Below are 27224 nucleotides of genomic sequence, written 5' to 3'. Positions count from 1 at the left end.
GGCATAGTTATCTACGATGGAGGTGGTCACATATATATTGCTGTCAGCACCATTACGGATAGCAAAAGCGTGGATTTCCTTACCCCCTTTCAGATTTGAACTATATGTCAAAGAAGGAAGAAGGCTCGAAAGAGTCACTGTGTTTGGCCTAGAGCCACCTCTTATCATCTCCCTAAATGAACTTATAACCTCCTCATGATGATTGTTCTGCATAAGACCCGAAATCACAGCATTCCACGTACTTAAACCAATGTTTTCCATATCACCAAATAAATCCATTGCTTCGTTAACAAGACCATGAGCCATATAACCTGAAATTATAGCCCCATGCGTAACAGAGTCTTTCTCACTCATCTCATCAAACAATGCTCTTGCATAATCCAAGCTACCACATTTAGCATAAAAACCAATCACAGCATTACACAATGATAAATCCATCTGAATATGATTCTCAATCATCTTCTTGTGAACTTCCATCCCGAAAACAAGATCACTCGATTGTCCACACGCCTGCAACACGCTTATTACAGTGACTCCATTAGGCTTCAAATCAGGGCAACGTAACATCCTTTTATACAACTCTTTACAGTTCTCAAAAGACCCACTTTGAGAATACCCAGAAATCATAGAGTTCCACGAAACAACATCTCTCTCAGACATTTCATCAAACACTTTCCTCGCAGACTCGATGTTATCACACTTTGTATAGTACGTGATCATCCCATTGCCAACGAACACATCGGAATCAAACCCACCTCGAATAACAAACCCGTGAACTTGTCGAGCCAATGAACCCAACAAAAAACCATCATAACCGGACAAAGCCTTCAACACACAAGAGACACTAACAGAGTCCGGTCTGGCGGCACCGGAAGAAGAGCCAATCCAAGACAAGAACAACGAAAAAGCATCGAAATACATCTCACGCGAAGTATACGCGATGAGAAGTGCGTTGTAAGAGAAGGCATTCTTAACGGTAATTTCGTCGAACACATGGAGTGCTTGGCGGAAGCGATTCTCCCTTGTGTAAAAATTGATGAGCTTGGAAGCGAGGAAGTTGTCAGGCGTGACGGAGAAGACAACAATGCGCGCATGAAGCTGAAGCGCGTGTAGAGGAAGTCGGTGACGGGTAGTAAAGTGCTGGATGAGGTGACCGTACGCGCCGCCGTCGACCGCCGCTTTGTTTAGCAAGCCTAGCAAGACTCGTTGAATTTCGAATCCCAACTTCATTCATATCTAAACCAAAAAGCTAAACCGGAGAAAATAAACATCTTCATTATATACCAAAGCAAATTAATGGGCTTTCCTTAAAGCCCATATGTATATACATATTGACCGATGGAATCGACAGGTCTTTTTTTTCAGTTTCATGTCTTGTCTGAGAAAACATCATTGTAGAGCTTTCCGTTATATTCAATCTCGATCTAGTTACAGTCGATCACTGAATCGTGATTTAACCAAAGAAGCAACTGAAGTCGAGAGACGAGCTCGTGCACTGAGAGTTTTAGATATCATATCTTCGAAATCTGTTGGAGCATCATCGAATCGTCAGAATCATTTTGGTTTCGTTCAGGAATTTTTACAAATAGATTCGAGGCGATACATAGGTTCACCGATTTCAGATGATTTTGACCTCTCAAGAATCAAAAATGGTGTTTCAAGCGTGCTTAAAGAAGTTATGTTGGAGGATTCTTCAAGCTCTGTCAATGGCGGTAGGCAGCACCGTGATGGGTGGAGTTTCGATGGTTTTGGTTTGTCGTCCGCCGTGAGGTCTTGTGGGTCGAGTGGTGACTTTAGAATAGGTTATGGGTTTCACTGTTTGGCGATTAAAAGTGGGTTTATCTCAGATGTCTACGTTGGAAGTTCTTTAGTTGTGTTTTACAGAGACTCTTGTGATGTAGAGAGTGCACATAAAGTGTTTGAAGAAATGCCTGAGAGGAACGTGGTTTCGTGGACGGCTATGATTTCAGGGTTTGCGCAGGAATGGCGTGTGGATCTCTGTTTGAAGCTTTATTCAAAGATGAGAGATTCAACTTCTGATCCAAATGATTATACATTCACGGCTCTTTTGAGCGCTTGCACGGGAAGTGGCGCTCTAGGGCAAGGAAGAAGCGTGCATTGTCAAACACTCCGAATTGGTTTCAAGTCGTATCTTCATATATCAAATGCTCTCATATCGATGTACTGCAAATGCGGTGATTTGAAGGATGCTTTTCGTATCTTTGACCTGTTTTCGAACAAGGACGTTGTCTCTTGGAACTCTATGGTTGCTGGTTATGCTCAGCACGGCCTTGCAACGCAAGCAATCGAGCTTTTTGAAGTAATGATGCCCAAAAGCGGAACAAAGCCTGATGCAATCACATACCTAGGAGTCCTGTCATCGTGTAGACACGCGGGTCTGGTTAAAGAAGGGAGAAAGTTCTTTAATTTGATGGAGGAACACGGCCTTAAACCAGAGCTCAACCATTACTCTTGTCTGGTAGATCTTCTCGGGAGATTTGGCTTATTGCAAGAAGCCCTGAAGCTGATCGAGGACATGCCAATGGAACCAAACTCAGTCATATGGGGATCTCTGCTTTTCTCTTGCCGTGTTCACGGCGATGTGTGGACTGGAATCAGAGCTGCAGAGGAACGGCTGATGCTTGAACCTGAATGTGCAGCCACGCATGTTCAGCTGGCGAATCTTTACGCCAGTGTCCAATACTGGAAAGAGGCGGCGACAGTGAGGAAGCTGATGAAAGATAAAGGACTGAGGACGAATCCAGGTTGTAGTTGGATTGAGATCAACAACAATGTTTTCATGTTTAAAGCCGAAGATGGTAGCAACTGTAGAATGCTAGATATTGTTCTTGTTCTTCATTGTCTTGTAGATCACATGGAGTTCCTCTAAATTAGTCTTATAGTATATATACCAGATACAGATATTTTCTTTATATATATGTGCATCTATTTTGGCCATTAACGTTTTCAACAAGACCTAGTACTAGTGAAAATAATTTATAATTACGTAATGAACACACATTAGTTAAATTAATCAACTAGGTAATCAAATGAATATAGCTGTATAAGGCGGTAAAATGCACCAAGAGTTCTCTCAAACCCTCTCAACTCTTTTGACTTTTGTTCTATATGACGTATTTTCTTGAATTATTATACTGAGTTTCTTGAAATTTTCTTTGGTTTATTAATAAAATTTCTATGGTATGAGTTCGCACGATTGATAAAGGAATCGAATCTATAATTTTTTTTCTTTATGAAAAGGATCTTAAACATAAGCTGAAGATATAAAGAAGAAAGTGTTACTCTTTCCAACTGGTCCTCTTTTAAATACCCCTTCTCCACTACTACCGCACTACTCATAAGACGACGACAAAACAAAAGTAGAGGAACACAGTGAGAGCGACATGGATCTGGACTGGGAAGATTTTCTCAAGGATTACGAATGGCTCATCGTGTTTCTGAAAGGCATGGTGAAGCCTGCGGCGGCGCTCGCGGTTGTGCTTTTGGCTGTGGTTCTTTCCTACTCGCAGAACCTCTCTTTGGAAGGAGAAATGATATACTCTGTTTTCAGATCGTTTGTTCAGCTCTCTGTTATTGGATTTGTTCTTCAGTTCATCTTCAATCAAGAAAACTCCGGCTGGATCATCCTCGCTTATCTCTTCATGGTCAGTAGTTGTCTGTTTTTCTATATTTTTATTTTATTATTTCAAAACGTTTTAACCATTCCGTACAGGTCTCTGTCGCCGGTTACACTGCCGGACAACGTGCTAAGCACGTGCCACGTGGGAAGTACGTGGCTGGAGTATCTATCCTCGCCGGAACTTCAATCACGATGTTCATGCTCGTTGTCCTCAACGTCTTCCCTTTCACTCCGAGGTATATGATCCCTGTGGCCGGAATGATGGTCGGAAACGCCATGACGGTCACCGGAGTTACAATGAAACAGCTTCGAGATGACATCAAGATGCAACTCAACCTGGTAATAATACAAAAATAAATCCTTTTAATAACCTAAACCGAACCAAATTCTCGGTTTAATTAGATTTTCCGGTTCAATCGGTTTATTTTTAGGTGGAGACGGCATTGGCACTAGGAGCAACGCCAAGACAAGCGACGTTGCAACAGGTGAAGAGAGCATTGGTGATATCTCTATCTCCGGTTTTGGATAGCTGCAAAACCGTTGGGTTGATCTCTCTACCAGGCGCAATGACTGGTATGATAATGGGTGGTGCGTCGCCTCTTGAAGCTATTCAGCTTCAGATCGTAGTCATGAACATGATGGTTGGAGCAGCCACGGTTAGTAGCATAACCTCTACGTATCTTTGTTGGCCATCCTTCTTCACTAAAGCTTACCAGTTACAAACTCATGTCTTCTCCTCAGATTGAAGTTTTTATAAATATCCATTCTCTTAACAACAACCTTTGAAAACTTGTCTGAAACAGAACACATCCAACATTATGTCTTAAATAGAAAAACTCTTGATGAACTTAAAGGGGTCCAAAGCAAACACACTTAAACGAGAAAGGAAGTATCTAGCAGTCGGTCGATCCAATAGTACAAATACTAACACCTGTAACCTGAGGCCTTGTGCCATCAGAGTTAAGGGGACTCGCTTCCTCTAGGGGAAGCACGGTTTGGCTCGTAATCATCATCAACAGGGCTACGGTCCTCCTCTCTTGGGCTGTCACCGCCGGCTCCAGAGTTTCTGCCATTCTCATTGTCTTGGGGGCTACCACCATCACGGTCTGAACCATCTTCCTTTTGAAGCTTTGGAGATGGTGGCGGGCTCCCATCAATGATCTTTGGGCTGCCTTCATCATCAAGAACCGGACTACGATCTCGGCCTCTTGGTGAGAGAGAGTCATCCATTCGCTTTGGACTGCGTGATCTCTCTTCCACACTCCTATCTCTTCTTCTCACCGGGGATCTTGATCGGCTGACCATAAAGAAAAGAAGAAGTCAATCAGAGTGCTATACAATTAAAACCATACACAAAGCTATAGAAAGTAGTTACTCAGATTCATGCAATTAAGTTCATATCAAAAATCTAATGCCTGTAAATATCTACACACACCAAAAATCTAATGCCTGTAAATATCTAATGCCTGTAAGAGGGAAAAGACTAACCTGTAGCTTCGGCTAAGACTCCGGCTTGGGCTTCTTCTACGACGAGGAGGAGAACGGGATCTTACAGGTGACCTGGAGTAGCTTCCACTCCTCCTGCATACAATTCACAAAGAGTTATAAGAAACCGGAAGGATAACAAAAATTTCACTTTTTGACAAAAAAAGGTTTAGTACCTAAGCTTCTTGGGGCTGTTTTTGCAGTTTCTCTCAATGTGTCCTCTCTCTCCACAACGGTAACACTTGTTCTTCCAGTCCCCTGCTGTGCAGTCTCGAGCCCAATGACCGTCAACACCACAGTTAAAACAGCGACCAGACCCAGGAGGTGGGCCTCTGCTATCATAATCCCGAGAACCACGAGGTGCCTATTCATGATATCCTTAATGTTAGCAACAACCATACATATAAACAAACAATAGATCATGAGAATAGAGAGCCAAAAAAGACTCACCCCTCTGGAAAACTCCACAGTGATGCGACTTCCATCAAAGTCGCGTCCATCCAAGTAATGTCTTGCGTCATCAGCATCACGGGGATCACTGAATTCCTGTTTCAAAATTGTTACGACGAAAACCGCATGCACAGTGTGAACTTTCTCAAAAATTATACTTACTTCTTAGTATTAAACAAACCACAAGACTATTTTTGTAGGCCAACCAAAAACATCAGGGTAAAAAGAGATTTCACTTACAACAAAAGCATAGTCTCGCTTCATATCCACATCGCGAACTCTGCGGAAGAAATTGTTTGCAGAAAAGTAAGGCCATCATAAGTACTTGGTAAACACCATTTAGAGACTTGAGTCTCCGTTTCCATCAAAACACAGACACAAAAACAAAATCAACAAACAGAATCGCCAAGGCGGCCCCCGCCCCTATACACTTGGCAAGAAATTCCACCAAGTCCACCCATTCATCAAACACCTCCAGGTTAGGCATAATCCCAGAGACCTTCAATAAGATCATTCAAGTTAAATACATAACACTAAACCTAGACTTCACAATCTTCCCCTTAAAGATCCAAATCCCAAATTACAGTGTTAACTTTCTGCGTTTTGTTTCCTCACACAAAAGCAAACATATTCTAAGTACTTTCAAAGACAATACGAAGAAAGCAAACTGAGATTTTCATTTAACCCCTATCACGTAGAAATCAGATTACTTTCATAATCATCAAGTTGAGAGAGATAGAGAAGAGTTCTTCAATTACCTTCCGAATCTGTCGAAAAGACGTTCAAGGTCTCGGGTACGAGTACGAGATGATAAGCGACCAACGTAAAGACGAGTGTTCCCATAGCGATCATCGTAGCGAGGCATTGTTCAAACTACACAAAACAAAAACAAAAAAAAAAAAGAACAAAGAAACCATAAATCTTGAGCATTACCAACTTATAACAAGAACATGTAAACAACAACTTCCCTAACTCAAGACCTAAACAAAAACCGCCCAGAAGATTCAAAATTTCAATCGAACGTGACTCAATCAAGATTCATTAAAGACGAGAAGAAAAATTAACCGGACGGAAAGACATGCACCGCAGATTCATCAAACCAAAGTAAAAAAAACGTAAAATTCGAGAACGGAAAACACTAAATCTCAAATCGAATCATCAAATTCAACACAGATTTACGATACCTGGGGGGGATTGAAGGAGAGCACTGCGTTACCCGGAAACCCTAATTTCGAAACGAAAGGGGGAAGAACAGCGTTTGGTAAGCAAAAAAAAGTCTGGTTTTCATAAAGTATATAAATGGGCTTCAGACAGGACCGACTAGATCCAAAAACGGTAGTGATTTCGTGTTTGTCTCCTCAACCAACCGGTTTAAGGCGTTTAACCAAAAGTAGATAAGAATCGCTGGTGTTACCGATACTTACCAATTTTGCAATCTATTGGGCCTTAAACTGTATTAAGCCCATTTATAGCAAAACAATTTTTTGGAAAGTATACAATTAGATTTTCAAACCAAGGCGGTTTGCAATTTTTGTGTTAACACACACTTGTTACAAGATCACATTTTGCTCGCGCCTTTAATTAATTAATTAATTATAAGTTTACGAGAATGAGCGTACCGGACGGACCGGATTAAATTCGATCGGATAGACCGAATTGAATCCGACCGGAAATCAGATGAGTGGTGGTAGGATTGGACTTTTATTATAAGATTGTGCAAAATTCGACCAAGAGTCTTGTGAAGCATTTTGATTCAAAAGAACTTGTTTTGACTTGTTTTAAAATACTAGTACTAGATTTTAATCTATGATACACGACAGCCTATATTTTTATTTGTTTTAGTTATTTTTAATTTATAATTTTTTTTTTGTTAGTTTTTGAAAAAGCTTTTTTTTTAAATAGAAATGTGTTATATTCAAAGCGTATTATAGGTTAATTTCTATACTGATTTAAAATTTTCCTAATCTCTAAATTATTGTTATATATTGTGTCAAAACACAATTATAATAAAATTTGCTGGATTATAAGTAAAATGAACATATATATATAACATTAGGGAAGAACTTTTGGTACTAATAATTGTTAAATATTTAATGGTCGATTTACCATTTTTAAGTTTTTGGTTTTTTGATAATTTTCTAATGACAAATTGTAAAAAAAAAAATAAGTAGTCATAACTAAAATGGTATAATACAAAACCTACTTCAAAATCTTATTTTATAAATCTTGATTTTCAAAAACAAATAAAATAAAAAAAGTTAACATTTGAAAAACTACTTAAGATTTCACATATTGTTTTTATACCCGCGTAATTAACAATATACCAAAATTTATATAACAAAATAGTATTTTATGAATCTTGCTACATGAATATTGAGATCAAATCAGGTATCTATATAAACATATTTTGAAGTAGATTTTGTGTTCTACCCTTTTAGTCATTAATGTTGTTGTAATTTAATACGAAATAATTTTGATACTTTCCAACTAATTTTAAATAAAATTATACTAACATTATCATAAATTAATCAAACCTTCATATAAGTTTATTATTTTTTGTCACATATTTTATGGTATCCTGAAAATGAGAAGAATAAAAATGTAAATTTAATAATCCCAAATTAATAAAACAGATTATATGCATAATACATAGATATATGTTTTAAGTTATATAAACATATTAACTTTTTGAAAAAGTGTTGCCTCATAATTAAATCTGACCTTAAAATTAAAGAAAATATGGAATACATTGTTTACAAAAATTTTGTGTACATTACTTTACAATATAAAACATCCCCGTGAACTTCTTTTAGAAAGAAACCCTAGATCTGAGAGATGAGTTTCATAATGGGAGAAAGATTCATCATGAACACCACCTGGAGTCGAGGATGAATCTCTCTTTTTTTTTTCCTTTTTTTTTTCTTTGGCTTGTTAATATCTCCTAATGTCAGTTCTAGTTTTTTTCATGTCTTGACCAGGTTCTATGCGGATTCTGTTGACACTCATCCCGCCATCCTTGTCAAGAAAGGTGTGTACATGCTTGACCTCGATGCAGTGACAAACGATCAAGTTCGCATACTTCTGTCGAAGGTTATCTCTCTCAAACAAGCACTTGATTGTTAATTTATGATATTGATGGACCATATTTTTATACTGGATATTTAAAATATATATATATATATATATTATTTTATTATTGTATCGAAATATGTCATTTTTTACACCGACCCAACTCAGATAGAATTTATTAATTTATAACGAGTAATAATTTAAAGAGTATTAATTTACAGAGATTCTACTTTAGGTGGGTGTTTAATTTTTTTTTCTTTTAGGATAACTGACTATATAATTATTTTCGTGTAACTTTTTATTATAAATTTCACTTGGTTTGGATACATATAAGAATTATCATTTTTACATTTTAAAAATTGTTTAAATTTTTAGTTTTCTTATAATTATTTTTTAAAATATTTTTAAAAATAATTCTCTTATATATATATATATATGTTAGAATTAAACTTTAATGTTTTAATTTTTTTTGATTTTATGATTATCTTGTAATAATCTTTTCACTTTTTAAAAGTTATTCAAAACAATAGTTTTGTTTATATGCATACTACATTTATCTTTTTACAATATTGAAAACTTGTGTAAAATTGCTATTTTCTTATAATTATCTTTTACTTAAAACAAAGTCTTTTTTCTAATACATGACAAAAGCTTTAATCGTTAAAATTGACACATGCCACGATTTATTAACTTTGAAAACCAAGATTTATAAAATAAGATAATGGACGAAATACAAATATATAGGTGGTAAAAAGAAGAAATAAATTACATGTTTTATTTTTTCCCGAAATTTCACAAAACAATCAAATCACCTCCGTTTGTTCTTGCTCCCAATCAAGAGTGCAAAATAAAACAAAACCCTAAAGAAGAAACCCCAAGCAACCGTGATCCACAAACAATTCCATTTACTAATATCCGTAATCCCTTGTTGCTTCAATATATCAATCCCAGTCGTCACACACGTCTCCGCCGTCACATTAATCCCCAATACACCGCTCATACTCTTCAACAGAGTCAGTTTCATCGCCTCCGGAACCTGCCCCAGCGGCGAGTTGTCAAATATCTGAACACCTCTAACGAAGCATTTCGTCGGATCTTCGAATTCGTTCTGCAACACTCCTTCGTAAGGGTATTTCACTAAGGAGAGGTAATGAAACCAGATCCAGTAGAGTGGGATCCGATCTCTGGAGATGAAGAATCCGGAGAAGAGGAGGAAGTAGGCTAAGATCGCTACAACGACTGTGAATCCGAGCATCACGTTGGATACTACGCCGGAGAGGAACGTTACGAATGAGCTTCCTGCCCAGAACGAAGCGAGGATTGTGAGGTAGAAGAAGAGGAAACCGCTAGAGCCACCGGCGAGTCCAACGGCCCAAAACGTTGTGGCGGCGAAGCTCGCGGAGAGGAAGATTAAAGCAGGGATTGAGATTATGGATTGAGAGAGGACGTATGATGATCTTCTGTATGCGTTGTAAGCTGTTTCTCTCATGAATATGTAACGTTCTTGTAAGAAGACTGGGATTGCTTCAGCACATGTGTAGAATGTTGTGGACATTGCGAATGCGAAGAACCCTAGACGTTCTTGGACTCCTTTTGGGGAGTTGTCTAGATTAGTGAACATTGTCGCTAAGATGATTCCTGTGACCATTACTGCTCCTAGTCTCATTGCCAAGAGCTCTGGTTGTCTTCTTGAGTTTAGTATAGCACGTTTCCCTATGACGATCATTTCGATCCAGAAAGGGTTGGCGAAAGTTTGGAATGAGGTTGTTAGGTTTGATGTGTTGTTTGTTGCCCCTGAGACAAGTTTCCCTCTAGAGATACTTGCGGTTATAGCTTCTTTGAGGGTTACGTTGTTGTTTCTGTTGTTGTTATAGCTTGGTGCTTGCTTTGCTCGCCATTGCTTGTGGAACTCGACGAGTGTTTTGGTTCCTTCTGCTGAGTTTTCTAGCTCACGGATGAGATCTAGGGCGAACTCTGTTTTGTTCTCGTTTTCAGGAATCGGGTGCTCGAACTCTGAGAAGAACTGAGGGAGATGTGTTGGTGAGCCGCTGTAAACCGTGTTGCCTCTGGAGAGGAAGATTAACTTATCTAGCAAACCCATGATTCTGTAACTTGGCTGATGGATGGACATGATAACTATGCTACCACTTTGTGCGATTCTTTGAAGCACTTTGATAACCATGTAAGCACTTGTAGAGTCAAGTCCCGAGGTTGGCTCGTCGAGAAAGAGGATAATAGGGTCATGGATTATGTCGATTCCAATTGAAACTCTTCTCCTTTCTCCTCCAGACACACCTCTGTGGCCTTCATCACCAATCACTGTTTTTGCAGCGTTTCTTAAGCCTAGTTGGTCAATCAGAGCTTGAACTCTTGCTTTCTTCTTTTTCTTGGAGAGTGAACGAGGGAGTCTGAACTCTGCAGAGAACATTAGAGTTTCCTCCACTGTAAGCATCGGGAAGAGAAGGTCGTCTTGCATCACGTAAGCTGATATGACTTTTTGTAGGCGGGATTCAAGAACTTCTCCGTTTAAGGTGATAGAGCCTTTAAGGCTGTCTTTTGCTATACGGTTGGCTAATGCATCGATCAGTGTTGATTTACCAGATCCACTAGCTCCAAGAACCGCCATCATCTCTCCTTCATGAGCTTCACCTGAAATACTATTCAGTAGTATCTTAGTGTTCACCGAGGAACCATTTCGTGACTTCCCGTAGCAAGCAAGGGGATTAAATCTCTTCTGGTTCTTCACGCTATAGGTCAAGTCCTTGAAAGAAAGAACAAACGGGGAAGATGATAACGAAGAAGCTGGAGCGGAGGTCCATGTATCGAAAGATGATGTAGAGGAAGTGATAGGTGAGGCCATTTCCAATGTCCGGCGAGTTGTACTTTGGTCATTCCTTGCATCCTCCACATTCATAAGAAGCTCGGCGAATGTGACAGAGACTCTAGGCGTGTCCCTTCTTTGAGGCTCCATGGACGTCTGGTTCACATAAAACAGAGGAAGATCATTGTTGCTAGTTACACGTTTGGCTGGAGATAATTTACCGAGCAAGCCAGACATTTTCTTTTTTTTCTTATACTTATCAGGTTAAATGGGTTTTACAACTCATACCCACAAAGAAGATATGAACAAGAATGATGAGAGAGACTATATAAGGCAAAAAGCTTTCGTTAGAAGAATGAAAAGAGATACGAAATGGTCAAAATAGTTGGTAATCTATCTCTAAGTATCTAACGATGTCTTTTTGGTTTTTGTATATATTTTTGATGTAATGTATTAACCTAAAAGTATTTGGGTTGGTGAGAAGTTGTACAAAAACCCCTTCTCTGTTTTTCGTCCCCTTTGTGTTTATGTCTATTAGCTTAAGCTACTTTGAAAATTCGCTATTTTTTAGTGTTTGTTTAATAACTTGGGTTTCGTTACACGGGTTTTATGCGGTTGGAAAGATAATAATTCTAATAATAGTACACATGGTGTTGATGGTTGAGACTTATGTACATCAAAAATTTCATTGCATGCTAGTTAGTAGATGTCCAAATCGTGTTAATTAAACCAGCAAACTTGTACCTATCTTATGATAATAACGATATAAAATTGTCGTTTTTTCTTCTATTAACATCTCACCACTTCTCGAAGACTGTCTTGTATTTTTTAGCTGACATTCCAAAACTAAAGAAAAAAAATGTTTTTGGTCTAGCAAACAAAAAGTCACCTTCCTTTTTCTCAATCAAAACACATTATAACATGTTATAAATAAATAAAAATTGTTGAGCTAATTGACCTATTTTATTTATAAAACATAAAATAATCTCCTAACTTATTATTTGTAGTTTAGTTTGTATTTGGTTATAACTAATAAGGTAACATTTATTGTGTTAAGTCTATGTATATTCATTACATGTTCAGAATCAATCACATGCATGCGTGGCAAGATATTTTATTTTAAAAACTGCAAAAAGACTAGACCTTCAACATGTTCAAAATAAAAGACAGGAAAAAACTGATTTAAAAGAAACAGAATTTACAATTCAAAATCGGATCAACCAAATATGAATCACTCCTCTCATTAGTCAGTACTTCTCAAAAAAACATAAGCTTTAAAAGTCTAACATTATTACAGTAGGTGTCATGTGCAACATGGCCATATTAGTGGTAAGCATATAATATATATCCCACCCCCCCCAAAATGCGTAATATAAGCCTAACGTGGAGAAGTAGGCATATAAAGGTTTGGTATGGCTGTTATATCTGTTTTTGAAGACTTTATACTATACGCTTCACAAATAGGACCTAAAATGACGAGTACATTCCATTTACCTATTCTTACAAGAAATCTCATAACCTTCAGAAAAAGAATTGTCTTACATATTAATTGTTGAATCAATGAGTTCTCTTATTAACAAAAGTTTCACATGAGAGTCAATGCGTTCTGGTAGGCTCTATTGGTCGAACTGTAATGTTATTAGAAAGTTTGATGTTGATACTATACAAACTTTATGATTTATATATTAACTGTAAATATCTGTTTTGTGATAATCACCTTCATTATCTATCGCTTATTATCAAATAATTAGCTCAAGGTAAGAAAAAGTTCAAATCGTTAATGTCATGAAAAAGATGAAGGTAAAGTTCAGATTGATAAAGATTTTGATGCTAGTTGACAATATAAAAGATATATGATCTGCCTCGTCATGCGAATACTACCTTTTTAAATCCAAAAATCTTTTTTTGAGTATAGATTGCTAAAATAGGATGTATAAAAAGTCAATGCTAAAGTTGAAATCACAATTGCCGAAAAAAGCAAAACATCTAGCAAACATTTTATAACTTACTCACATAGAGCGCTTGCAAGCTACCATTCTAAGCCAAGTGTTTGTCATTTCGACGTGCGAGGGATAGAATAGTTATAGAACTATATCAACCATCAAAACAAAACACCTTCAACCAAACATTTTTCTAGTTTTTGTTNAAAAAAAAAAAAAAAAAAAAAAAAATAATAATAATAATAATAATAATAATAATAATAATAATAATAATAATAAAGCAAACACTTTCTAAATCTTTTAATTTGAATGGTCTGGTCTTCTCACGGCCCAAATTATAATTTTCAAGTGGTAACTACAAATTAAGTAAAAAAAAGCATTAGTCAGAACTCAGAAACATCAAGCATCTAAACTGTCTCACTTGCTACCAAAACCACAATTTCATGCACTACAGACTACAGTTATTTTAAAAGCGTTGCTATAAGACAAGACCAAGACGATTAGTAACTAGTACTCGAAATACATGCATTAATAGATTCTTGTCCAAGTTGCATCCACCGATTTTTGTGTGTATAAAGTTATATATATATATATATATATATATATATACACAAATAATCATAGTACTCGAAATTAAGTTAAGACGAAATTAGCCTGAATTGTGTACGTAATAAGCCTGATACGACTACAACGTAACAGACCAACATTTTTCTTAGCCTCCAACATCAATCTATATGACATACTGTATAAATTATAATCTGTAGACTATAATTTTGACCAGACTTCCGATACGTGTTATGATTAACGCAGACGTATAGAACATATATAGTATATATTAATCCTGCGCTATATATATGACTACGACAAGCTTGCTTGATTCTTCTTTGATTTAGGTTGACTTTTATGTAATTTTTCATGACTATGACATATCGATACAATAAAAGTACAATACGTTTCTCTCCGATGCTTACACATCAACATTTTGGTGGAATATGAAGCTCACACATCAACTTATTTGTTTACCAATAAAAACATTTCATTAATACAGCTCATATCTCTCAGCCAATAATAATTATTTTTTTTTGTTCCAAATCAGTTTTCCAGAATTTTAGAAACTAGCACATCATTTAAATTGTGTAATCAATTAAATTATAAAAAATAATAAACATCATCAATAATTTTTAATAAAAAATGTTTAAATTTATAGCCTAAATTTAAACTAAATTAATAAATTATTTACAACTTTCAAAAATATAATAATATCAAACAAATATATTAATTATTGTATGTCATAGCAATATTTTTCAAAAACAAAGGTTTAAAATTATAGCTTAAATTTAAAATAAATTAAGAAATCATTTACAACTTTTAAAAATATACTAATGTTAACCAAGTATAATAATAAAAGCAATCAATTCATATTAGTAAAATATAAATATAATACAAAAAATATAATACAAATAGAATATAAATTAAGAATAACCACAAATAACACAAAACCAAACTAAGTATGTGTATATTGACTTACAAGGAATTATTATCAAACAAAACATAACAAAACATAACAAAACAATTAGATTCTTAAAAAGGAACAAAAAGAAAGAAATAAATAACTTCTCTAAGAACCAAAGAAACTATATAAAAATTATGTGATTAAATTTGTATAAACTACAAAAATAATACACCATAAAATCAAGCTACACTAATATATCTCCTACAACAAGTAAATAAAATAAAATTTGAGATTAGTGTTGATAGTGATTTTATATATAAGAACACCAACTAATGATAAATTGAACAATATATAAGTTCCAAAATTGAAGGTTTTATATTATAGTTTAAAATCAGTGACTAAAAAATTACTTTGACAATTAACCTAATCGCTCTGCTAATAATATGAGAAATTGTTAGTAATATATATACCATTTTTCAAAAATAGCATTTTTTGGTCAGTTTCATTTTTGTCCTTTTTTGCATAATTACAATGTGTTAAATTGATTTGTATAATTTTCTTTTTAGGTTTGGATTCTCTGTTTTACTTTAGGATATAGTTTTAAAGGGTAGGATTTAATATTTGGAGTTTAGAGTTTAGAATTTAGTCATTTTGTATATTGAAAGAATATATTATTAAAAATGGACAACAAGAGTTATTTTTGCAAAAAGGTAATGAAAAATTGGTATTTTTGTAAATGTCCTTAATAATATTAAATAATACACAAAACGAGACTAAAGTAAAAATATGTCTATGTACTTTTACAAATAATAAGTTTTATAACAATAAAAATACTATATAACAATTATGTTGTTAAATTTGTATAAAATACAAAAACAAACACCAGAAATTCAAACTACACTAATATATCTCTCACCAAAGGTAAAGAAAAGAATAAAAGAACATACATTAGGGTTAGTTAGACTATTTATATAATTAAGTCTACCCGATTTAAAAGTAAACATTTATATATCATCCTAAATTTGAGATTTCTTTATTTTTTATTTTATTAGTACATTTTTATATTTTACTGTATCGATAAACCATAGTTTTACAATTAATCCAATTCCAAAAAAATATATATTTTTTAATAATTCAAGTATCCCGCAGCGTAGCGCGGATTTAACCTAGTTTACTTAAAAACTCTATGACTATATAATATATGTGATCATTCGTGAATTAACATACACAAAGTTGGCCACAAAACTATCTTTAACCATGCATGATGATGACAAACAAAAGCCGGCCACTGTATAAATTTCTGGCCATTTTAACAAACAAGTTATAATATAATCATGAGTTTGTTTTGTTGTAAGTAATAATAATTGAAAACTTTTTTTTTTTGGGAAAAGAAAACTAAAGTTTATTTGAATAAGCAAATCTGTGATGGGTAATCTTTTTCTTTTCTTTTTAGCTTTTTTATAAATGTATTATTTAATATATTTTTTTAAAAAAGATTACAACAATTTTCTTTTTTGTTGAAAGATGATATTCTTGAAACATTTTTTTTTTTAATTAAATGATTTTGGTACTGGAAGTCTGGAATACGTAATTATCAAATTAATCCAAATTGAATACCTACAAATTAAAATAAATAATAAAGACACCTAAGAAAATGTTGAAAAAAGAACACGTCTGACTTGTTCTCCAAATCTCTCCTCCATTTGCATTGCACTCTGTTTTTTTTTCTTCCATATGCGATCTTATTTTTTCTCGTTTTAGAAACACCAGAACGAGACCCTAATTTTAGACAAATTTCAAAATCCGATCATCTAAAGCTTGTAAAATTCTTCGGGAAGAAGAACAAATAAGAATCTCTCGGCGATGTCGTGGTTGAGATCGGCGGTAAACAAAGCAGTAGAAGTCGGCGGGAAGAACAACATCACACGAACCGTTCGCAATGTCGCCGATTCCGTCGTCCTTACAGCCGGCAATGCCGTTTCCGAAGGCGCTAAACTGATCCAGGATCGCATCGTACGTTTCATTTTTTTCCCTGATCTCGTTTTTAAATTTCGTCTTTCCGATTCTAATTTCACCGATGATGATGTGTGTTTTGTTTTTGGATTTGAAAACGTAGGGATCGAGGAATGTGAAGAGCTTTAGTCTCGCGGTGAAGAGGTTAGAAGAGGTTTCGGTTTCTTCGAGAGGTATCGAGAGAGTGCAGTTATTGAGAAGATGGCTTGTTGCTCTCAGAGAGATCGAGAGATTGTCTTATTCGTGTTTTGAGCATAGCGAACGTAACAATCACAAAGCTGATCATGAACCTAATTTTTCTGATGAAACCTCTAAGGATTCTCCTAAAAATTTCAGCACAGTGAGTAATGCAACCCACAATGTCTTTGATCATCATATATCGTTATTATAATCATTGTATTGCTTATCATTGTGTAACTGGATAGGTTTATTACGTTGATCCTGGTCTTGGTGAGCCAATGACTTTTCGTGATGTGTTTCTTCATAGTGAGGCACTTGAAGGGATGGTATTATCTATGGTAAGCATTGTACTGCTTCTCCTGTTGTGCGCATTGTAATAGTGAGTTTAACGGTAGGTTAACTCTTTTGTGTGAATCAGATTTTGGAAGCGCCGAATGAGGAAGAAGTGCAGCTGCTTCTTGAACTGTTTGGGTGATGTTTTTTCCCTTACCGTTGAACCTTTATTTTATCAGTTTATTTTAGACTGAACGTTAAACCTTGAATCTGGACTCAAATGTTTATGATTTGTACATACAGGCTCTGTTTATCAGGAGAGAAGGAAGCTCACGAAGCAGTGATTCAAAATGTTCAGGACTTAGCAACGGTGTTTTCGAAATACAAGGATGAAGTTCTGGTAAGGATGTGCTGGATATTGCAAAACAAAATGTTCTGTTTCCTAGACTCTGTTCCTTGGAACAGAGTTCTTGTCTCGTCTTGCTAGATGATAAACTGTTGGAGGTCTTGCACCTTGTAATGCTTTTTTTCTGTCTTTTTTAGGCGAAGCGTGAGGAACTGCTTCAATATGTTCAAGGTGCTATTGGAGGGCTAAAAATCAGTGCTGATCTTGCAAGGTATTCTTGAATCAGAACCTTTTTATAAGCTTTGTGTGGCAGTTTAAGAATGTTCAGTCATAAAATTTTACTTCTGTTGGTTTGGTTCTCGTTTGTAACTGAATCAGAATAGATACTGAAGCCCATACTCTGATGGAGAAACTCGATAAGACGAAGCTCAAGGTTCTCGAGCAGGCTTCAAATGAAGATGCTTCAAAAACCGCTGGAAACACTGCTGCATCAACAGAGGTAATAAGACATTCTCTCCTACTTTTCACTGCCACATTGTTCACTCTAAAGCTTTGGTCACATTAGATTTGGTCTCATATTTCCAACTATTATATCATTTACTTATCTTGTATGGAAGAGTTCTTAAACTGTAATACATAGCTTAGTTTTGTTAAACAACTATATATATAATATCCTTGGATCAATCCCCTGTGAGATGTACTGAAAGGCTTGGGTCGCTGCAGGCTCTCCGAGAAATTCTTGAGCAAGTTCGCACTTTTTCGAAGCTAGAAGCACTCTTGCTTAGGAAAAAATCATTAGGCAATGTTGATTCTCTTCAACGCCACAATGAGAAGGTGAGAATCTGCAGACGATCTAGAACATTCACCTTTTTTGTTGGTTTGTTCTTAATTGTTTCATAGAGAAGATTATTAGCTTCCTAGTTTCTCGAAATATTTGAAATACAGAGATCTATTTCGAAAAAATTACGTTATTCAAATACTTGCAGGTCGATAAACTTAAAGTTTTGTCAGAATCTTTACTCAATTCTACCTCGAAAGCCGAAAAGCGAATCGTGGATCATAGGTGAGAAGATGTAACATGCAAACTTCAAATTTTATCTTTCATGTTTACTACCATATTTTAAGACTTATCTTTTTCCACATGACAAAGTAGAAGCCAAAAGGAAGAAGCTCTTAGCTACCGGGTTTCAAAAACTAATGAAGTTAGTCAGCTGGAAAAGGTTTGCATCCCCTTATCTCTTTGGCTGCATTAATGAGATACTAGATCAGTACTTTGGACTTCTGTTTTCATGTATCTTATCATGAGCTAAGTACAAATGTGATTTCCAGGATGTAGCCGCAGAGTTAAAGAAACTTGAGATTCTGAAGGATGATCTTGAAGCTGAGCTGAAAAGGGTAACTTTCACAACAAGTTTCATTCCAAAAAATTTAGTGAACTGGTTAGAGATTTAGATTTGTGGGTCATATTACAGATTTTACATTTATTTTTGAAGGTCAACACCTCAATAACTTCTGCCCGGGCTCGCCTTCGCAATGCCCAAGAAGAAAGAGAGCAGTTTGATAATGCAAGTAATGAAATTCTTATGCACCTGAAGTCAAAGGTACTTACTACTTCTCGTTCGCCCCTTGCATTAGCTAAGATGGAACGTAGGCAGGGCCATAGTAAACAAACTAGCCCATAAGAATAGTTTGTGATGTTTGGCTGGCATACGTTGTAGGAAGAAGAGCTGACTCGTTCGATAACTTCATGCCGAGTAGAAGCAGATGTCGTAAATAAATGGATCAAGTTTTTGGAAGATACTTGGATTCTCCAGTCTAAATTTTCTCAACAAAAAGAAAACCAAGTGAGGTATGTCTTATCTCCCCACTATGCAAATATCTCAGCAATTATGTTGCTTCCCTAATTACTTTGCATTTGATCCATCTGTTGCCACCTTCCGTCATGGTTCAATACTCAAGTGGTCAGATGGAGAGATATAGTGACCATTTCATCGATCTGATTGTTCAACTCCTCTCTTTCTACAAGGTAATTCAAAATTGTTATTTCAAAATTAGTGCCAATTTTCTTATGATACAGTAAACTACAAAGAAACTGCCTACAATTTTTTGAAAATATAAAGAAACTGATTTCCAAATTCTATCATGACTATAAAATATCTCATATTCATATTCTTAACATCAAATCAGGAACAATTGGATCCTTCTATACCCAAGATCCGAGGAGTCGTGGAAAGTTTGGAACCAAGTAATGGGTAATATATACACGATTACTTTCTCTGTTCTTGTAAATTTTATTTAGCTGTACTAAGTTAGGCTGATAGCTCTTATGTGCATATGGGAAAATATTAGGTTAGAAGCAGATAAAATCACAGACAGTAAGGATACCAAGCCAATCGATTCTAGAAAACAGCTTGAGAAGGAGTATCTGGACCTCGAAGCTAAGGTAAATGGCTTTAAAAAATAGAGACATCTAGACAACTTTTCTGAACGTCCATTACAAAATAGAACATTCCTAAGCTTGATTCCAAGTGCAGAGCCAGAAACTTGTGTGGCACAAGTTTCTACTCTGCCTGTCCTTTTTTCCATAACATCTCTTCTGATTATTTATTAGTTTTAGCAGTTTGTAACAACATTAAGTGTGGTGGATGCGATGAAAAAGCCATTCTATTCACAGACAGAAGGTATCTCCAGGTAAAAGTTACAAAAAACATGTCCGTTCTCATTTAGAAGTTGAAGTTTGAGATTATAAATGCACTTTTATTATGAGTAACAAAACATTACTCTGCCTTGTTTGGTGTTGTTTTGGATTCAGGAAAGACGATAAAAGAGTGAAGGAACTATTTGAGGCATTGGACAAAACAAAAGAAGAGTTTGAGGCTATTGAACGTCCGCTTCTGGATATTGAGTCTCCTTCTAGAACCTCTGCTTCACGCTCACCGTCCCTGAAAGTGACGCACGAGACTCCACTTTCGGATACAGTCCTGAAACTATCCGCTGATGATGATTCGCCAGACAGTAAAAAAGGATCCCCAGAGAAGGAAGAAGACCCGGCAAAGAAACAACTCGAGCTGGAACTAGACGACGGAGAAGAGTTCTTGGCAGATGAAATCAATGATTGGGAATTCGACGCTCTTGATGACACTCTGACCACAAAAACCAGTAGCTAACCCAAATTTTGCAAAGGTAAGCAACATGAGCTTATACTTAGCTACAAGAAGCTTGCATTATTCACATGCTTTTAGGCAAATATGTCAGAACGATTGATCTCGGGTATAATGTCAAGTTAATAAAAAAATTTGTTATGTTGTTTGTGTAGGAACTGATGGAGGAAGAGAATGAGTATATCTTATTTACTACTATCTAACAAAAATGTGTCCGAGTTCCAAAGTATACCATAAAAGGATATTGTAAGTTAATTTTCTTTCTTCTTTTTGAATTTCTAATATGAAATATGATCAAGTGTAGATAATTTTACAGCCACCCAATAAGTTTTGTAAATACTCTTTCCCGGCAACATTTTTTTTTGTTTTTCTTCGCCGGAGATTAGATATTACTTAATATTATATATTTATTTTATTTGTCTATTAGTGTTCCTATGTGATTGATAACTATGTTTTTTAAGTAGAGGATACCATCAATGCATGATGACTGTGATTCATGTTTTGCCTTGAAATATTTTCCTAGACAAAAAAAATTATGAGTGCAATTGTTCTTGGGCATATTATATTAGTTCAAAATTTGAATGGAAATGCATTCACTGTGTCAGTACGTTCAATATAGATATAAATGCATTTGTTACCTCACTCAGAAGACAGAACAATGTGTTTATTGCTTCTTATTGAACGCACTAAGAAAAAAGTTTGAAGCACTTTTTTTTTTGTCGTGCCAATGCCAATGCCAATGCGAACGGCCACCACGTAGAAAGTATATGTATAATATACTCATACAATTTGATCTATGATTGTATTTGAAGTTAAAATGTCGATTTGCCGTTTTCGTCAAATATAAACTTCGCTATGATTAAACTAACAAATTTGTCATTCAATATTATAAGAGGGACTATATTTCTTCTTTGTACTGACACACAGCTTGTTTGCTTCAACTACTGAATCACAGATCCTTGAAATTGTATTTTATGAAAAAGTCAGACAACTCAAGAGACCCGATTTGAGTTGATTGACATTTTTTTGGTGGAAGCTATACAAATTACAAAAGCTGACGAATGGTTTTTGTTGTTATCATTTGGTGTCTTGGCTTAGTCCTCCTACCTCATGAATAGTTCATTTCCCCTTATATTTTAACAATATTTCAAGAGGTTCAAATTCGAATTACGTGGTAGCTACGGATATGAATGCACACAACAATTTCAAGTCCACTTGTTGAAAGGAGAAGTAAAATATAGAACTATAAGAAAAAATAAAAACAGGTAGGTCCACATTATTATGAAGTGTGGTGGTCTTATGGTGTGCAAATGTTTTGACTGAGAGAGAGGCTTCCCACTACACACTCCATTAACTCATAATTAGTGGGATCTAACTTAATTAATGATTTGCTTACAACTTAATCTAAATCTTATTCCCACTTTGATTCTCTGTTTTATCTATCCTAATTTTCCTTTCTTTACTTATTCAAATCATATATAAGTTAGAGAAACTTTGGATTTTGGATTACGTCATTGGCATTATTATTATTAGGTCATTCACAGTGTGGGATATGTAAGGAAAAAAAGTTGAAAGTGTAGTTGTTCTCATCATTCCACATCTTTACCACACTATGTATATATATCAGAAGGAGTGCTAAAANGTATATGTATAATATACTCATACAATTTGATCTATGATTGTATTTGAAGTTAAAATGTCGATTTGCCGTTTTCGTCAAATATAAACTTCGCTATGATTAAACTAACAAATTTGTCATTCAATATTATAAGAGGGACTATATTTCTTCTTTGTACTGACACACAGCTTGTTTGCTTCAACTACTGAATCACAGATCCTTGAAATTGTATTTTATGAAAAAGTCAGACAACTCAAGAGACCCGATTTGAGTTGATTGACATTTTTTTGGTGGAAGCTATACAAATTACAAAAGCTGACGAATGGTTTTTGTTGTTATCATTTGGTGTCTTGGCTTAGTCCTCCTACCTCATGAATAGTTCATTTCCCCTTATATTTTAACAATATTTCAAGAGGTTCAAATTCGAATTACGTGGTAGCTACGGATATGAATGCACACAACAATTTCAAGTCCACTTGTTGAAAGGAGAAGTAAAATATAGAACTATAAGAAAAAATAAAAACAGGTAGGTCCACATTATTATGAAGTGTGGTGGTCTTATGGTGTGCAAATGTTTTGACTGAGAGAGAGGCTTCCCACTACACACTCCATTAACTCATAATTAGTGGGATCTAACTTAATTAATGATTTGCTTACAACTTAATCTAAATCTTATTCCCACTTTGATTCTCTGTTTTATCTATCCTAATTTTCCTTTCTTTACTTATTCAAATCATATATAAGTTAGAGAAACTTTGGATTTTGGATTACGTCATTGGCATTATTATTATTAGGTCATTCACAGTGTGGGATATGTAAGGAAAAAAAGTTGAAAGTGTAGTTGTTCTCATCATTCCACATCTTTACCACACTATGTATATATATCAGAAGGAGTGCTAAAATTTTAAATTCTTGCTGGAAAAGAAGTTAGAAATTAATTTACAAAAACAATTTGGGAAAAGGGAAATAGGAAATGGTAGGCATATTTACTTTGTGAGGTGTTTGTCAATGATTGAAACAGAGAAGAACTAACTCACTCTGCCTTTTTAGGTACTTCGCTGTGTACGACAGAGTTCCCACTCCAATTCTCTCCATTACCAACCAACTAAGACATGATTTGTACGGAATTACCAACTAAATAGTACAAATTAACTAAACCTTCCTTTCTATATATTACCATGATTTATATTTTGTATCATCTTTCATTAGTAGACTAGTAGGTAAGATGGTGGTTTTGTATTCCTTAAAATATATATGTTAGATTCAACTACCAATGTTGCAAATTTAACGAATTTTTTTTTTTTTTTACCGTTTTTTGTAGTCATATGACTCATATTAAGATTTTCTAGTTCATATTCTTTTTTTATTGTTAATCTAAAAACAATTTTGGCCAATTTGTCATTTCGTGCATGTCGACATTTATTCATGGTCATGGACCATGCTAATCTCGAATATCTATCGTTATAGTTTTATCAGAGGATGTATAATAAAATCATTTGAACGATCTGATTCCTAAATTCGTGACTCGGTAAAAAAAGAAAAGGAAAGCATATAATGTTGTTTTCATGTGATTATATTATGAATAAAGAAAGTAGAAAGCGAAAAGACTTGAAAAAATATATAGTATTGGAGTGTGGGGATGATAGTCACAATCCACTTACCCACAACCTGCAACAATTATTACCCTTTTTGGATTAAAAAGATAAACTTTTCTGATATATATGTGGAAACAAGAATGCTGCATTTAAATTTGTAATAATAAAAAAAAAAAACAATAGTCAAGTAAATAATGTAAGAAAAGATTGTGACTTTTGTCATCTACCGTTTGTGCTCTTTTACCACTTCACGTGACCGTTGTTATTGTGGCCAATGAGACACGAGGGTAAGGATAAAATAACGATTTTATTTCTTCTAAGATTTAAACATTTTTATCATCTTTTTAGTAGATTTTTATTCAGTCTGATCATGCTGAATCTTATTGCTGATCAAACCAGAAACAAACAAAACCAGAAATAAAACCGTTAAGAAGCAGGACTTAACTCAGGCGATCATGATATCTCGTGTGTGGTGTTGTGATGACTGCTGAGCGATGCTTGTTTTATAAAACTTTTACATTTATTCACGGGACTATTGTCATTCACATGTTAATTAGTATGTATATTTCCCTATACAAATTACTAAATTAGTAGTGTTCAAGTTTGTTCGTGGTTGTGGAATTTAGGTTTAGAGTGAAATATCAACAAACAAAAAAAAACATTGAAATTAGTGAAGTTAGTATAATTAATCCTTTTGTATATATAAGATCTTTTAGTAATTTAGATCTATGTCTCTATGTATCTTGGAAGTAATTGTAATATTTTTAGGTTTAGTAATCTTGGATCACGGTGGACAAATTCAAGTCGAAATTAGTGAAGTTACTAGCAAAATGGGTATTTTATCGAGAACTAATAAAATCGAAAAAACAGTTCAAAGGTTTCGAAGGGCAAACATGAGTACGAGGAATGGGAACATAATCTATATATTGGAGACTTCAAAATAGATCCACAAACTCATTAGTTGATTTAATTATTTTAAATGAAATATAAAATAAAATATTTGTTTATAAGTTTATATCAAGTCATTCGTTGATCATTTAAATTTGTATATAAATAAGAGCATACACCTCCATTAATATTTTACTGGCTTACTGGTTCCTCTCTATTATAATAGGCCATCAAATCAATCATGCATGTAGTGAAAAGAAATAACCAATGCAACTTCACACGCTCCAACGGTAAACTTGGGGGGGATCATACATCGTAGTATCAAAAATAAGGGAACCCCCTAGACAAATTGGTGACCCTAGACAAATCTTTTAAAAGGAAAATAAATAAATTACATAATTTGGATTTATAATAGTACAAATCTTTTTCTTGTCTACAAATTAAAATCAACTATTATAAAATTGAAAGGAAAAAGGTGTAGTAGTAGCCACCTAGGCATTTATTTATTTTTTTAATAAAAGAAAATAAAATGAAAGAAAAAGATCACTTTAAAAGATGCTCTTTCCCTCTTCTCATCAGTTCTCTCATCAGTCCCTAGAAGTAAGTAAAGAAGTAAACCACAGAGAGAAATATATATATACACACACAGACAGATACATACACAATCTTTAACATAATTAAAGAAAGACATGGATTTGCATGAATCAGAATCAAGAACACATGTTATGTCTAACGATGGTGATGATGATGGTTACATTGACTTGGAGGTCAATCTCTCTTCTTCTTCTTCTTCTTGTCCGTCTTCCTCAAGCTTCTTCACCTTCAACGTAACCTCCTCGCCGCCGCCGCAAAGCCGAGAGTTCGAGTTTCAAATGTGCTCAACCGCCGTAGCTTCCGGTGAATCAACAACATCTCCAGCCGACGAGCTTTTCTACAAAGGTCAACTCCTTCCTCTTCATCTCCCTCCTCGTCTCAAAATGGTACAAAAGCTTCTTCTCGCTTCCTCCTCCGCCGCAGTAGCAACAGATACTCCAATCTCTCCACGCGCCGCCGCAGCTGTATCTTCCTCGCCAAGGAGGTTTAGTAGCAGCGAGATCGGAACAGACGAGCAATGCTACTTCGAGATTTCGACAGAGCTCAAGAGATTCATAGAGAACAACGAGAACAATCTCGGAAACAGTTGGAGCAAAAAGATCAAACAGTCATCGATAACGCAAAAGCTCAAAGCCTCACGCGCTTACCTAAGAGCTCTGTTCTCGAAACCAGGGTGCTCAGATTCATCAGAGATCAACCCAAGATTCAAAACAGAACCTTGTAAAACCTCAAGAAAGAAGAAGAACCCATTTGTGAACAGTGATCAGAATCCTCAGTTGATTCATAGGAGATCGTTCTCAGGTGTGATACAGAGACATTCTCAAGCCAAGTGTTCAACATCTTCTTCTTCCTCTTCCTCTGCTTCGTCGTTGTCGTCTTCGTTCAGTTTTGGATCAAACGGGTCGTTGGATCTGCAGACTCTGATGAGAAGCAGCAACGCTAGTGATAACTCCATCGAAGGAGCGATTGAGCATTGTAAGCAATCATTTACTACTAGAAAGAGCAATGTGGCTGAATCTGAGCTCTGTTCTTCAAGAACCTCTGTTTCTACTTGTGGTGAACTTGATAGAGATTGAGATTCATCAGATCCGTGACAAACGCTCTCTCTGATTCTCTCATTCCAAAAAAAAAAGGACATAAAAAAAAGTTCGAAAAAGATAACTTTTTTCTTCTACTCTGATTTTTTTTTTTTTTTTTTTACTTTTTGTAATTTTTAGATTCTTTTGTGTGCCTTTTTTGTTTTAGAAGTTTGCTGAATTCGAGGTTTCTTTATGTGTTATAATGTTAATGCTACAAAAATTACTAATTTCAAGGTTCTTAAAAAAAAAAAAAAAAGGGTCAAAACAAAATTTATATTAATTGATTGTCTAGCTACAAAATATTTACAGACTTCTTGTTGACCGATAGTTAAAAGGGATACGTTTGACAGCCGATTTTAGAAATTGGTGAAAGCCAACATAGTAGTAGTAAACTAGTATCTAGTTTTTGTAGTTTGATAAATTTAAGTAAAGTATCAAGTATCGCAAATCATAAAAAGAAATACTGATAGGCATTAGTAATGTTATTTAAAATTAACGTTCGATTCAACGTTAATCGTGTTTGACTTTGAACCATTATTTTTTGCATTTATTGTTATCAAGGTTCTTGGGTTTATTTTGTGAACAGAGCACTTGTTCTTTTTTCAATAGGTAATGACTA

At 35.1% G+C, this 27224-nt stretch overlaps 7 protein-coding genes across 7 annotated transcripts in view; 4 read left to right on the top strand and 3 right to left on the bottom strand.

Annotated features, from left to right (window-relative positions):
* The window catches only part of LOC104785780 (pentatricopeptide repeat-containing protein At2g37310-like), a 4293-nt gene extending 3063 nt beyond the window's left edge, over nucleotides 1–1230 (bottom strand). Inside the window, exon 1 of the mRNA XM_019245214.1 lies at nucleotides 57–1230. Coding sequence (XP_019100759.1) covers nucleotides 57–1230 — 1174 coding nt within the window. The remainder of the gene's footprint in view (nucleotides 1–56) is intronic.
* On the top strand, nucleotides 1362–2933 carry LOC104785779 (pentatricopeptide repeat-containing protein At2g37320-like). The gene has a single exon (XM_010511049.2). It carries the CDS (start codon nucleotides 1370–1372, stop codon nucleotides 2888–2890), a length of 1521 nt encoding a protein of 506 aa, XP_010509351.1. The 5' UTR covers nucleotides 1362–1369; the 3' UTR covers nucleotides 2891–2933.
* Nucleotides 3290–4440, top strand: LOC104785777 (protein ALUMINUM SENSITIVE 3-like). The gene is made up of 3 exons (XM_010511047.2): nucleotides 3290–3665; nucleotides 3734–3979; nucleotides 4072–4440. Exons 1-3 carry the CDS (start codon nucleotides 3405–3407, stop codon nucleotides 4384–4386), a joined length of 822 nt encoding a protein of 273 aa, XP_010509349.1. The 5' UTR covers nucleotides 3290–3404; the 3' UTR covers nucleotides 4387–4440.
* LOC104785778 (serine/arginine-rich splicing factor RS2Z33) lies at nucleotides 4410–6870 on the bottom strand. The gene is made up of 7 exons (XM_010511048.2): nucleotides 6760–6870; nucleotides 6334–6448; nucleotides 5816–5855; nucleotides 5576–5671; nucleotides 5302–5489; nucleotides 5129–5221; nucleotides 4410–4937 (listed from the first exon to the last, which is right to left on the bottom strand). The coding sequence occupies exons 2-7, from the start codon at nucleotides 6438–6440 to the stop codon at nucleotides 4601–4603; spliced, it is 861 nt and encodes a 286-aa protein (XP_010509350.1). The 5' UTR covers nucleotides 6441–6448; nucleotides 6760–6870; the 3' UTR covers nucleotides 4410–4600.
* Nucleotides 9384–11747, bottom strand: LOC104785776 (ABC transporter G family member 2-like). Its single transcript, XM_010511046.2, has one exon. The coding sequence runs from the start codon at nucleotides 11700–11702 to the stop codon at nucleotides 9453–9455; it is 2250 nt and encodes a 749-aa protein (XP_010509348.1). The 5' UTR covers nucleotides 11703–11747; the 3' UTR covers nucleotides 9384–9452.
* Nucleotides 16552–21199, top strand: LOC104785775 (centrosomal protein of 135 kDa-like). Its single transcript, XM_010511045.2, has 19 exons — nucleotides 16552–16871; nucleotides 16975–17211; nucleotides 17297–17389; nucleotides 17470–17522; nucleotides 17628–17724; nucleotides 17868–17941; nucleotides 18049–18169; nucleotides 18394–18504; nucleotides 18657–18733; nucleotides 18824–18890; nucleotides 19000–19065; nucleotides 19164–19271; nucleotides 19389–19519; nucleotides 19630–19696; nucleotides 19858–19922; nucleotides 20020–20113; nucleotides 20291–20361; nucleotides 20483–20853; nucleotides 20987–21199. Exons 1-18 carry the CDS (start codon nucleotides 16722–16724, stop codon nucleotides 20835–20837), a joined length of 2037 nt encoding a protein of 678 aa, XP_010509347.1. The 5' UTR covers nucleotides 16552–16721; the 3' UTR covers nucleotides 20838–20853; nucleotides 20987–21199.
* LOC104785774 (probable membrane-associated kinase regulator 3) lies at nucleotides 25525–26695 on the top strand. The gene has a single exon (XM_010511044.2). It carries the CDS (start codon nucleotides 25622–25624, stop codon nucleotides 26600–26602), a length of 981 nt encoding a protein of 326 aa, XP_010509346.1. The 5' UTR covers nucleotides 25525–25621; the 3' UTR covers nucleotides 26603–26695.

The sequence above is a fragment of the Camelina sativa genome, chromosome 5 (assembly GCF_000633955.1).
Source record: "Camelina sativa cultivar DH55 chromosome 5, Cs, whole genome shotgun sequence".
In the NCBI taxonomy this organism is placed as follows: domain Eukaryota; kingdom Viridiplantae; phylum Streptophyta; class Magnoliopsida; order Brassicales; family Brassicaceae; genus Camelina; species Camelina sativa.
This window is presented reverse-complemented; position numbering and strand designations above follow the sequence as displayed.

Coding starts and splice junctions, on each gene's coding strand:
- LOC104785779 (XM_010511049.2), top strand. CDS start 1,370: ATGTCTTGTCTGAGAAAACATCATTGTAGAGCTTTCCGTTATATTCAA.
- LOC104785777 (XM_010511047.2), top strand. CDS start 3,405: ATGGATCTGGACTGGGAAGATTTTCTCAAGGATTACGAATGGCTCATC. Junction 3,666..3,733: donor TCCTCGCTTATCTCTTCATG/GTCAGTAGTTGT, acceptor CATTCCGTACAG/GTCTCTGTCGCCGGTTACAC. Junction 3,980..4,071: donor TCAAGATGCAACTCAACCTG/GTAATAATACAA, acceptor GTTTATTTTTAG/GTGGAGACGGCATTGGCACT.
- LOC104785778 (XM_010511048.2), bottom strand. CDS start 6,440: ATGCCTCGCTACGATGATCGCTATGGGAACACTCGTCTTTACGTTGGT. Junction 5,856..6,333: donor CTTTTCGACAGATTCGGAAG/GTAATTGAAGAA, acceptor TTTCTTCCGCAG/AGTTCGCGATGTGGATATGA. Junction 5,672..5,815: donor AGCGAGACTATGCTTTTGTT/GTAAGTGAAATC, acceptor ATTTTGAAACAG/GAATTCAGTGATCCCCGTGA.
- LOC104785776 (XM_010511046.2), bottom strand. CDS start 11,702: ATGTCTGGCTTGCTCGGTAAATTATCTCCAGCCAAACGTGTAACTAGC.
- LOC104785775 (XM_010511045.2), top strand. CDS start 16,722: ATGTCGTGGTTGAGATCGGCGGTAAACAAAGCAGTAGAAGTCGGCGGG. Junction 17,212..17,296: donor CTCCTAAAAATTTCAGCACA/GTGAGTAATGCA, acceptor GTAACTGGATAG/GTTTATTACGTTGATCCTGG. Junction 17,523..17,627: donor CTGCTTCTTGAACTGTTTGG/GTGATGTTTTTT, acceptor TTGTACATACAG/GCTCTGTTTATCAGGAGAGA.
- LOC104785774 (XM_010511044.2), top strand. CDS start 25,622: ATGGATTTGCATGAATCAGAATCAAGAACACATGTTATGTCTAACGAT.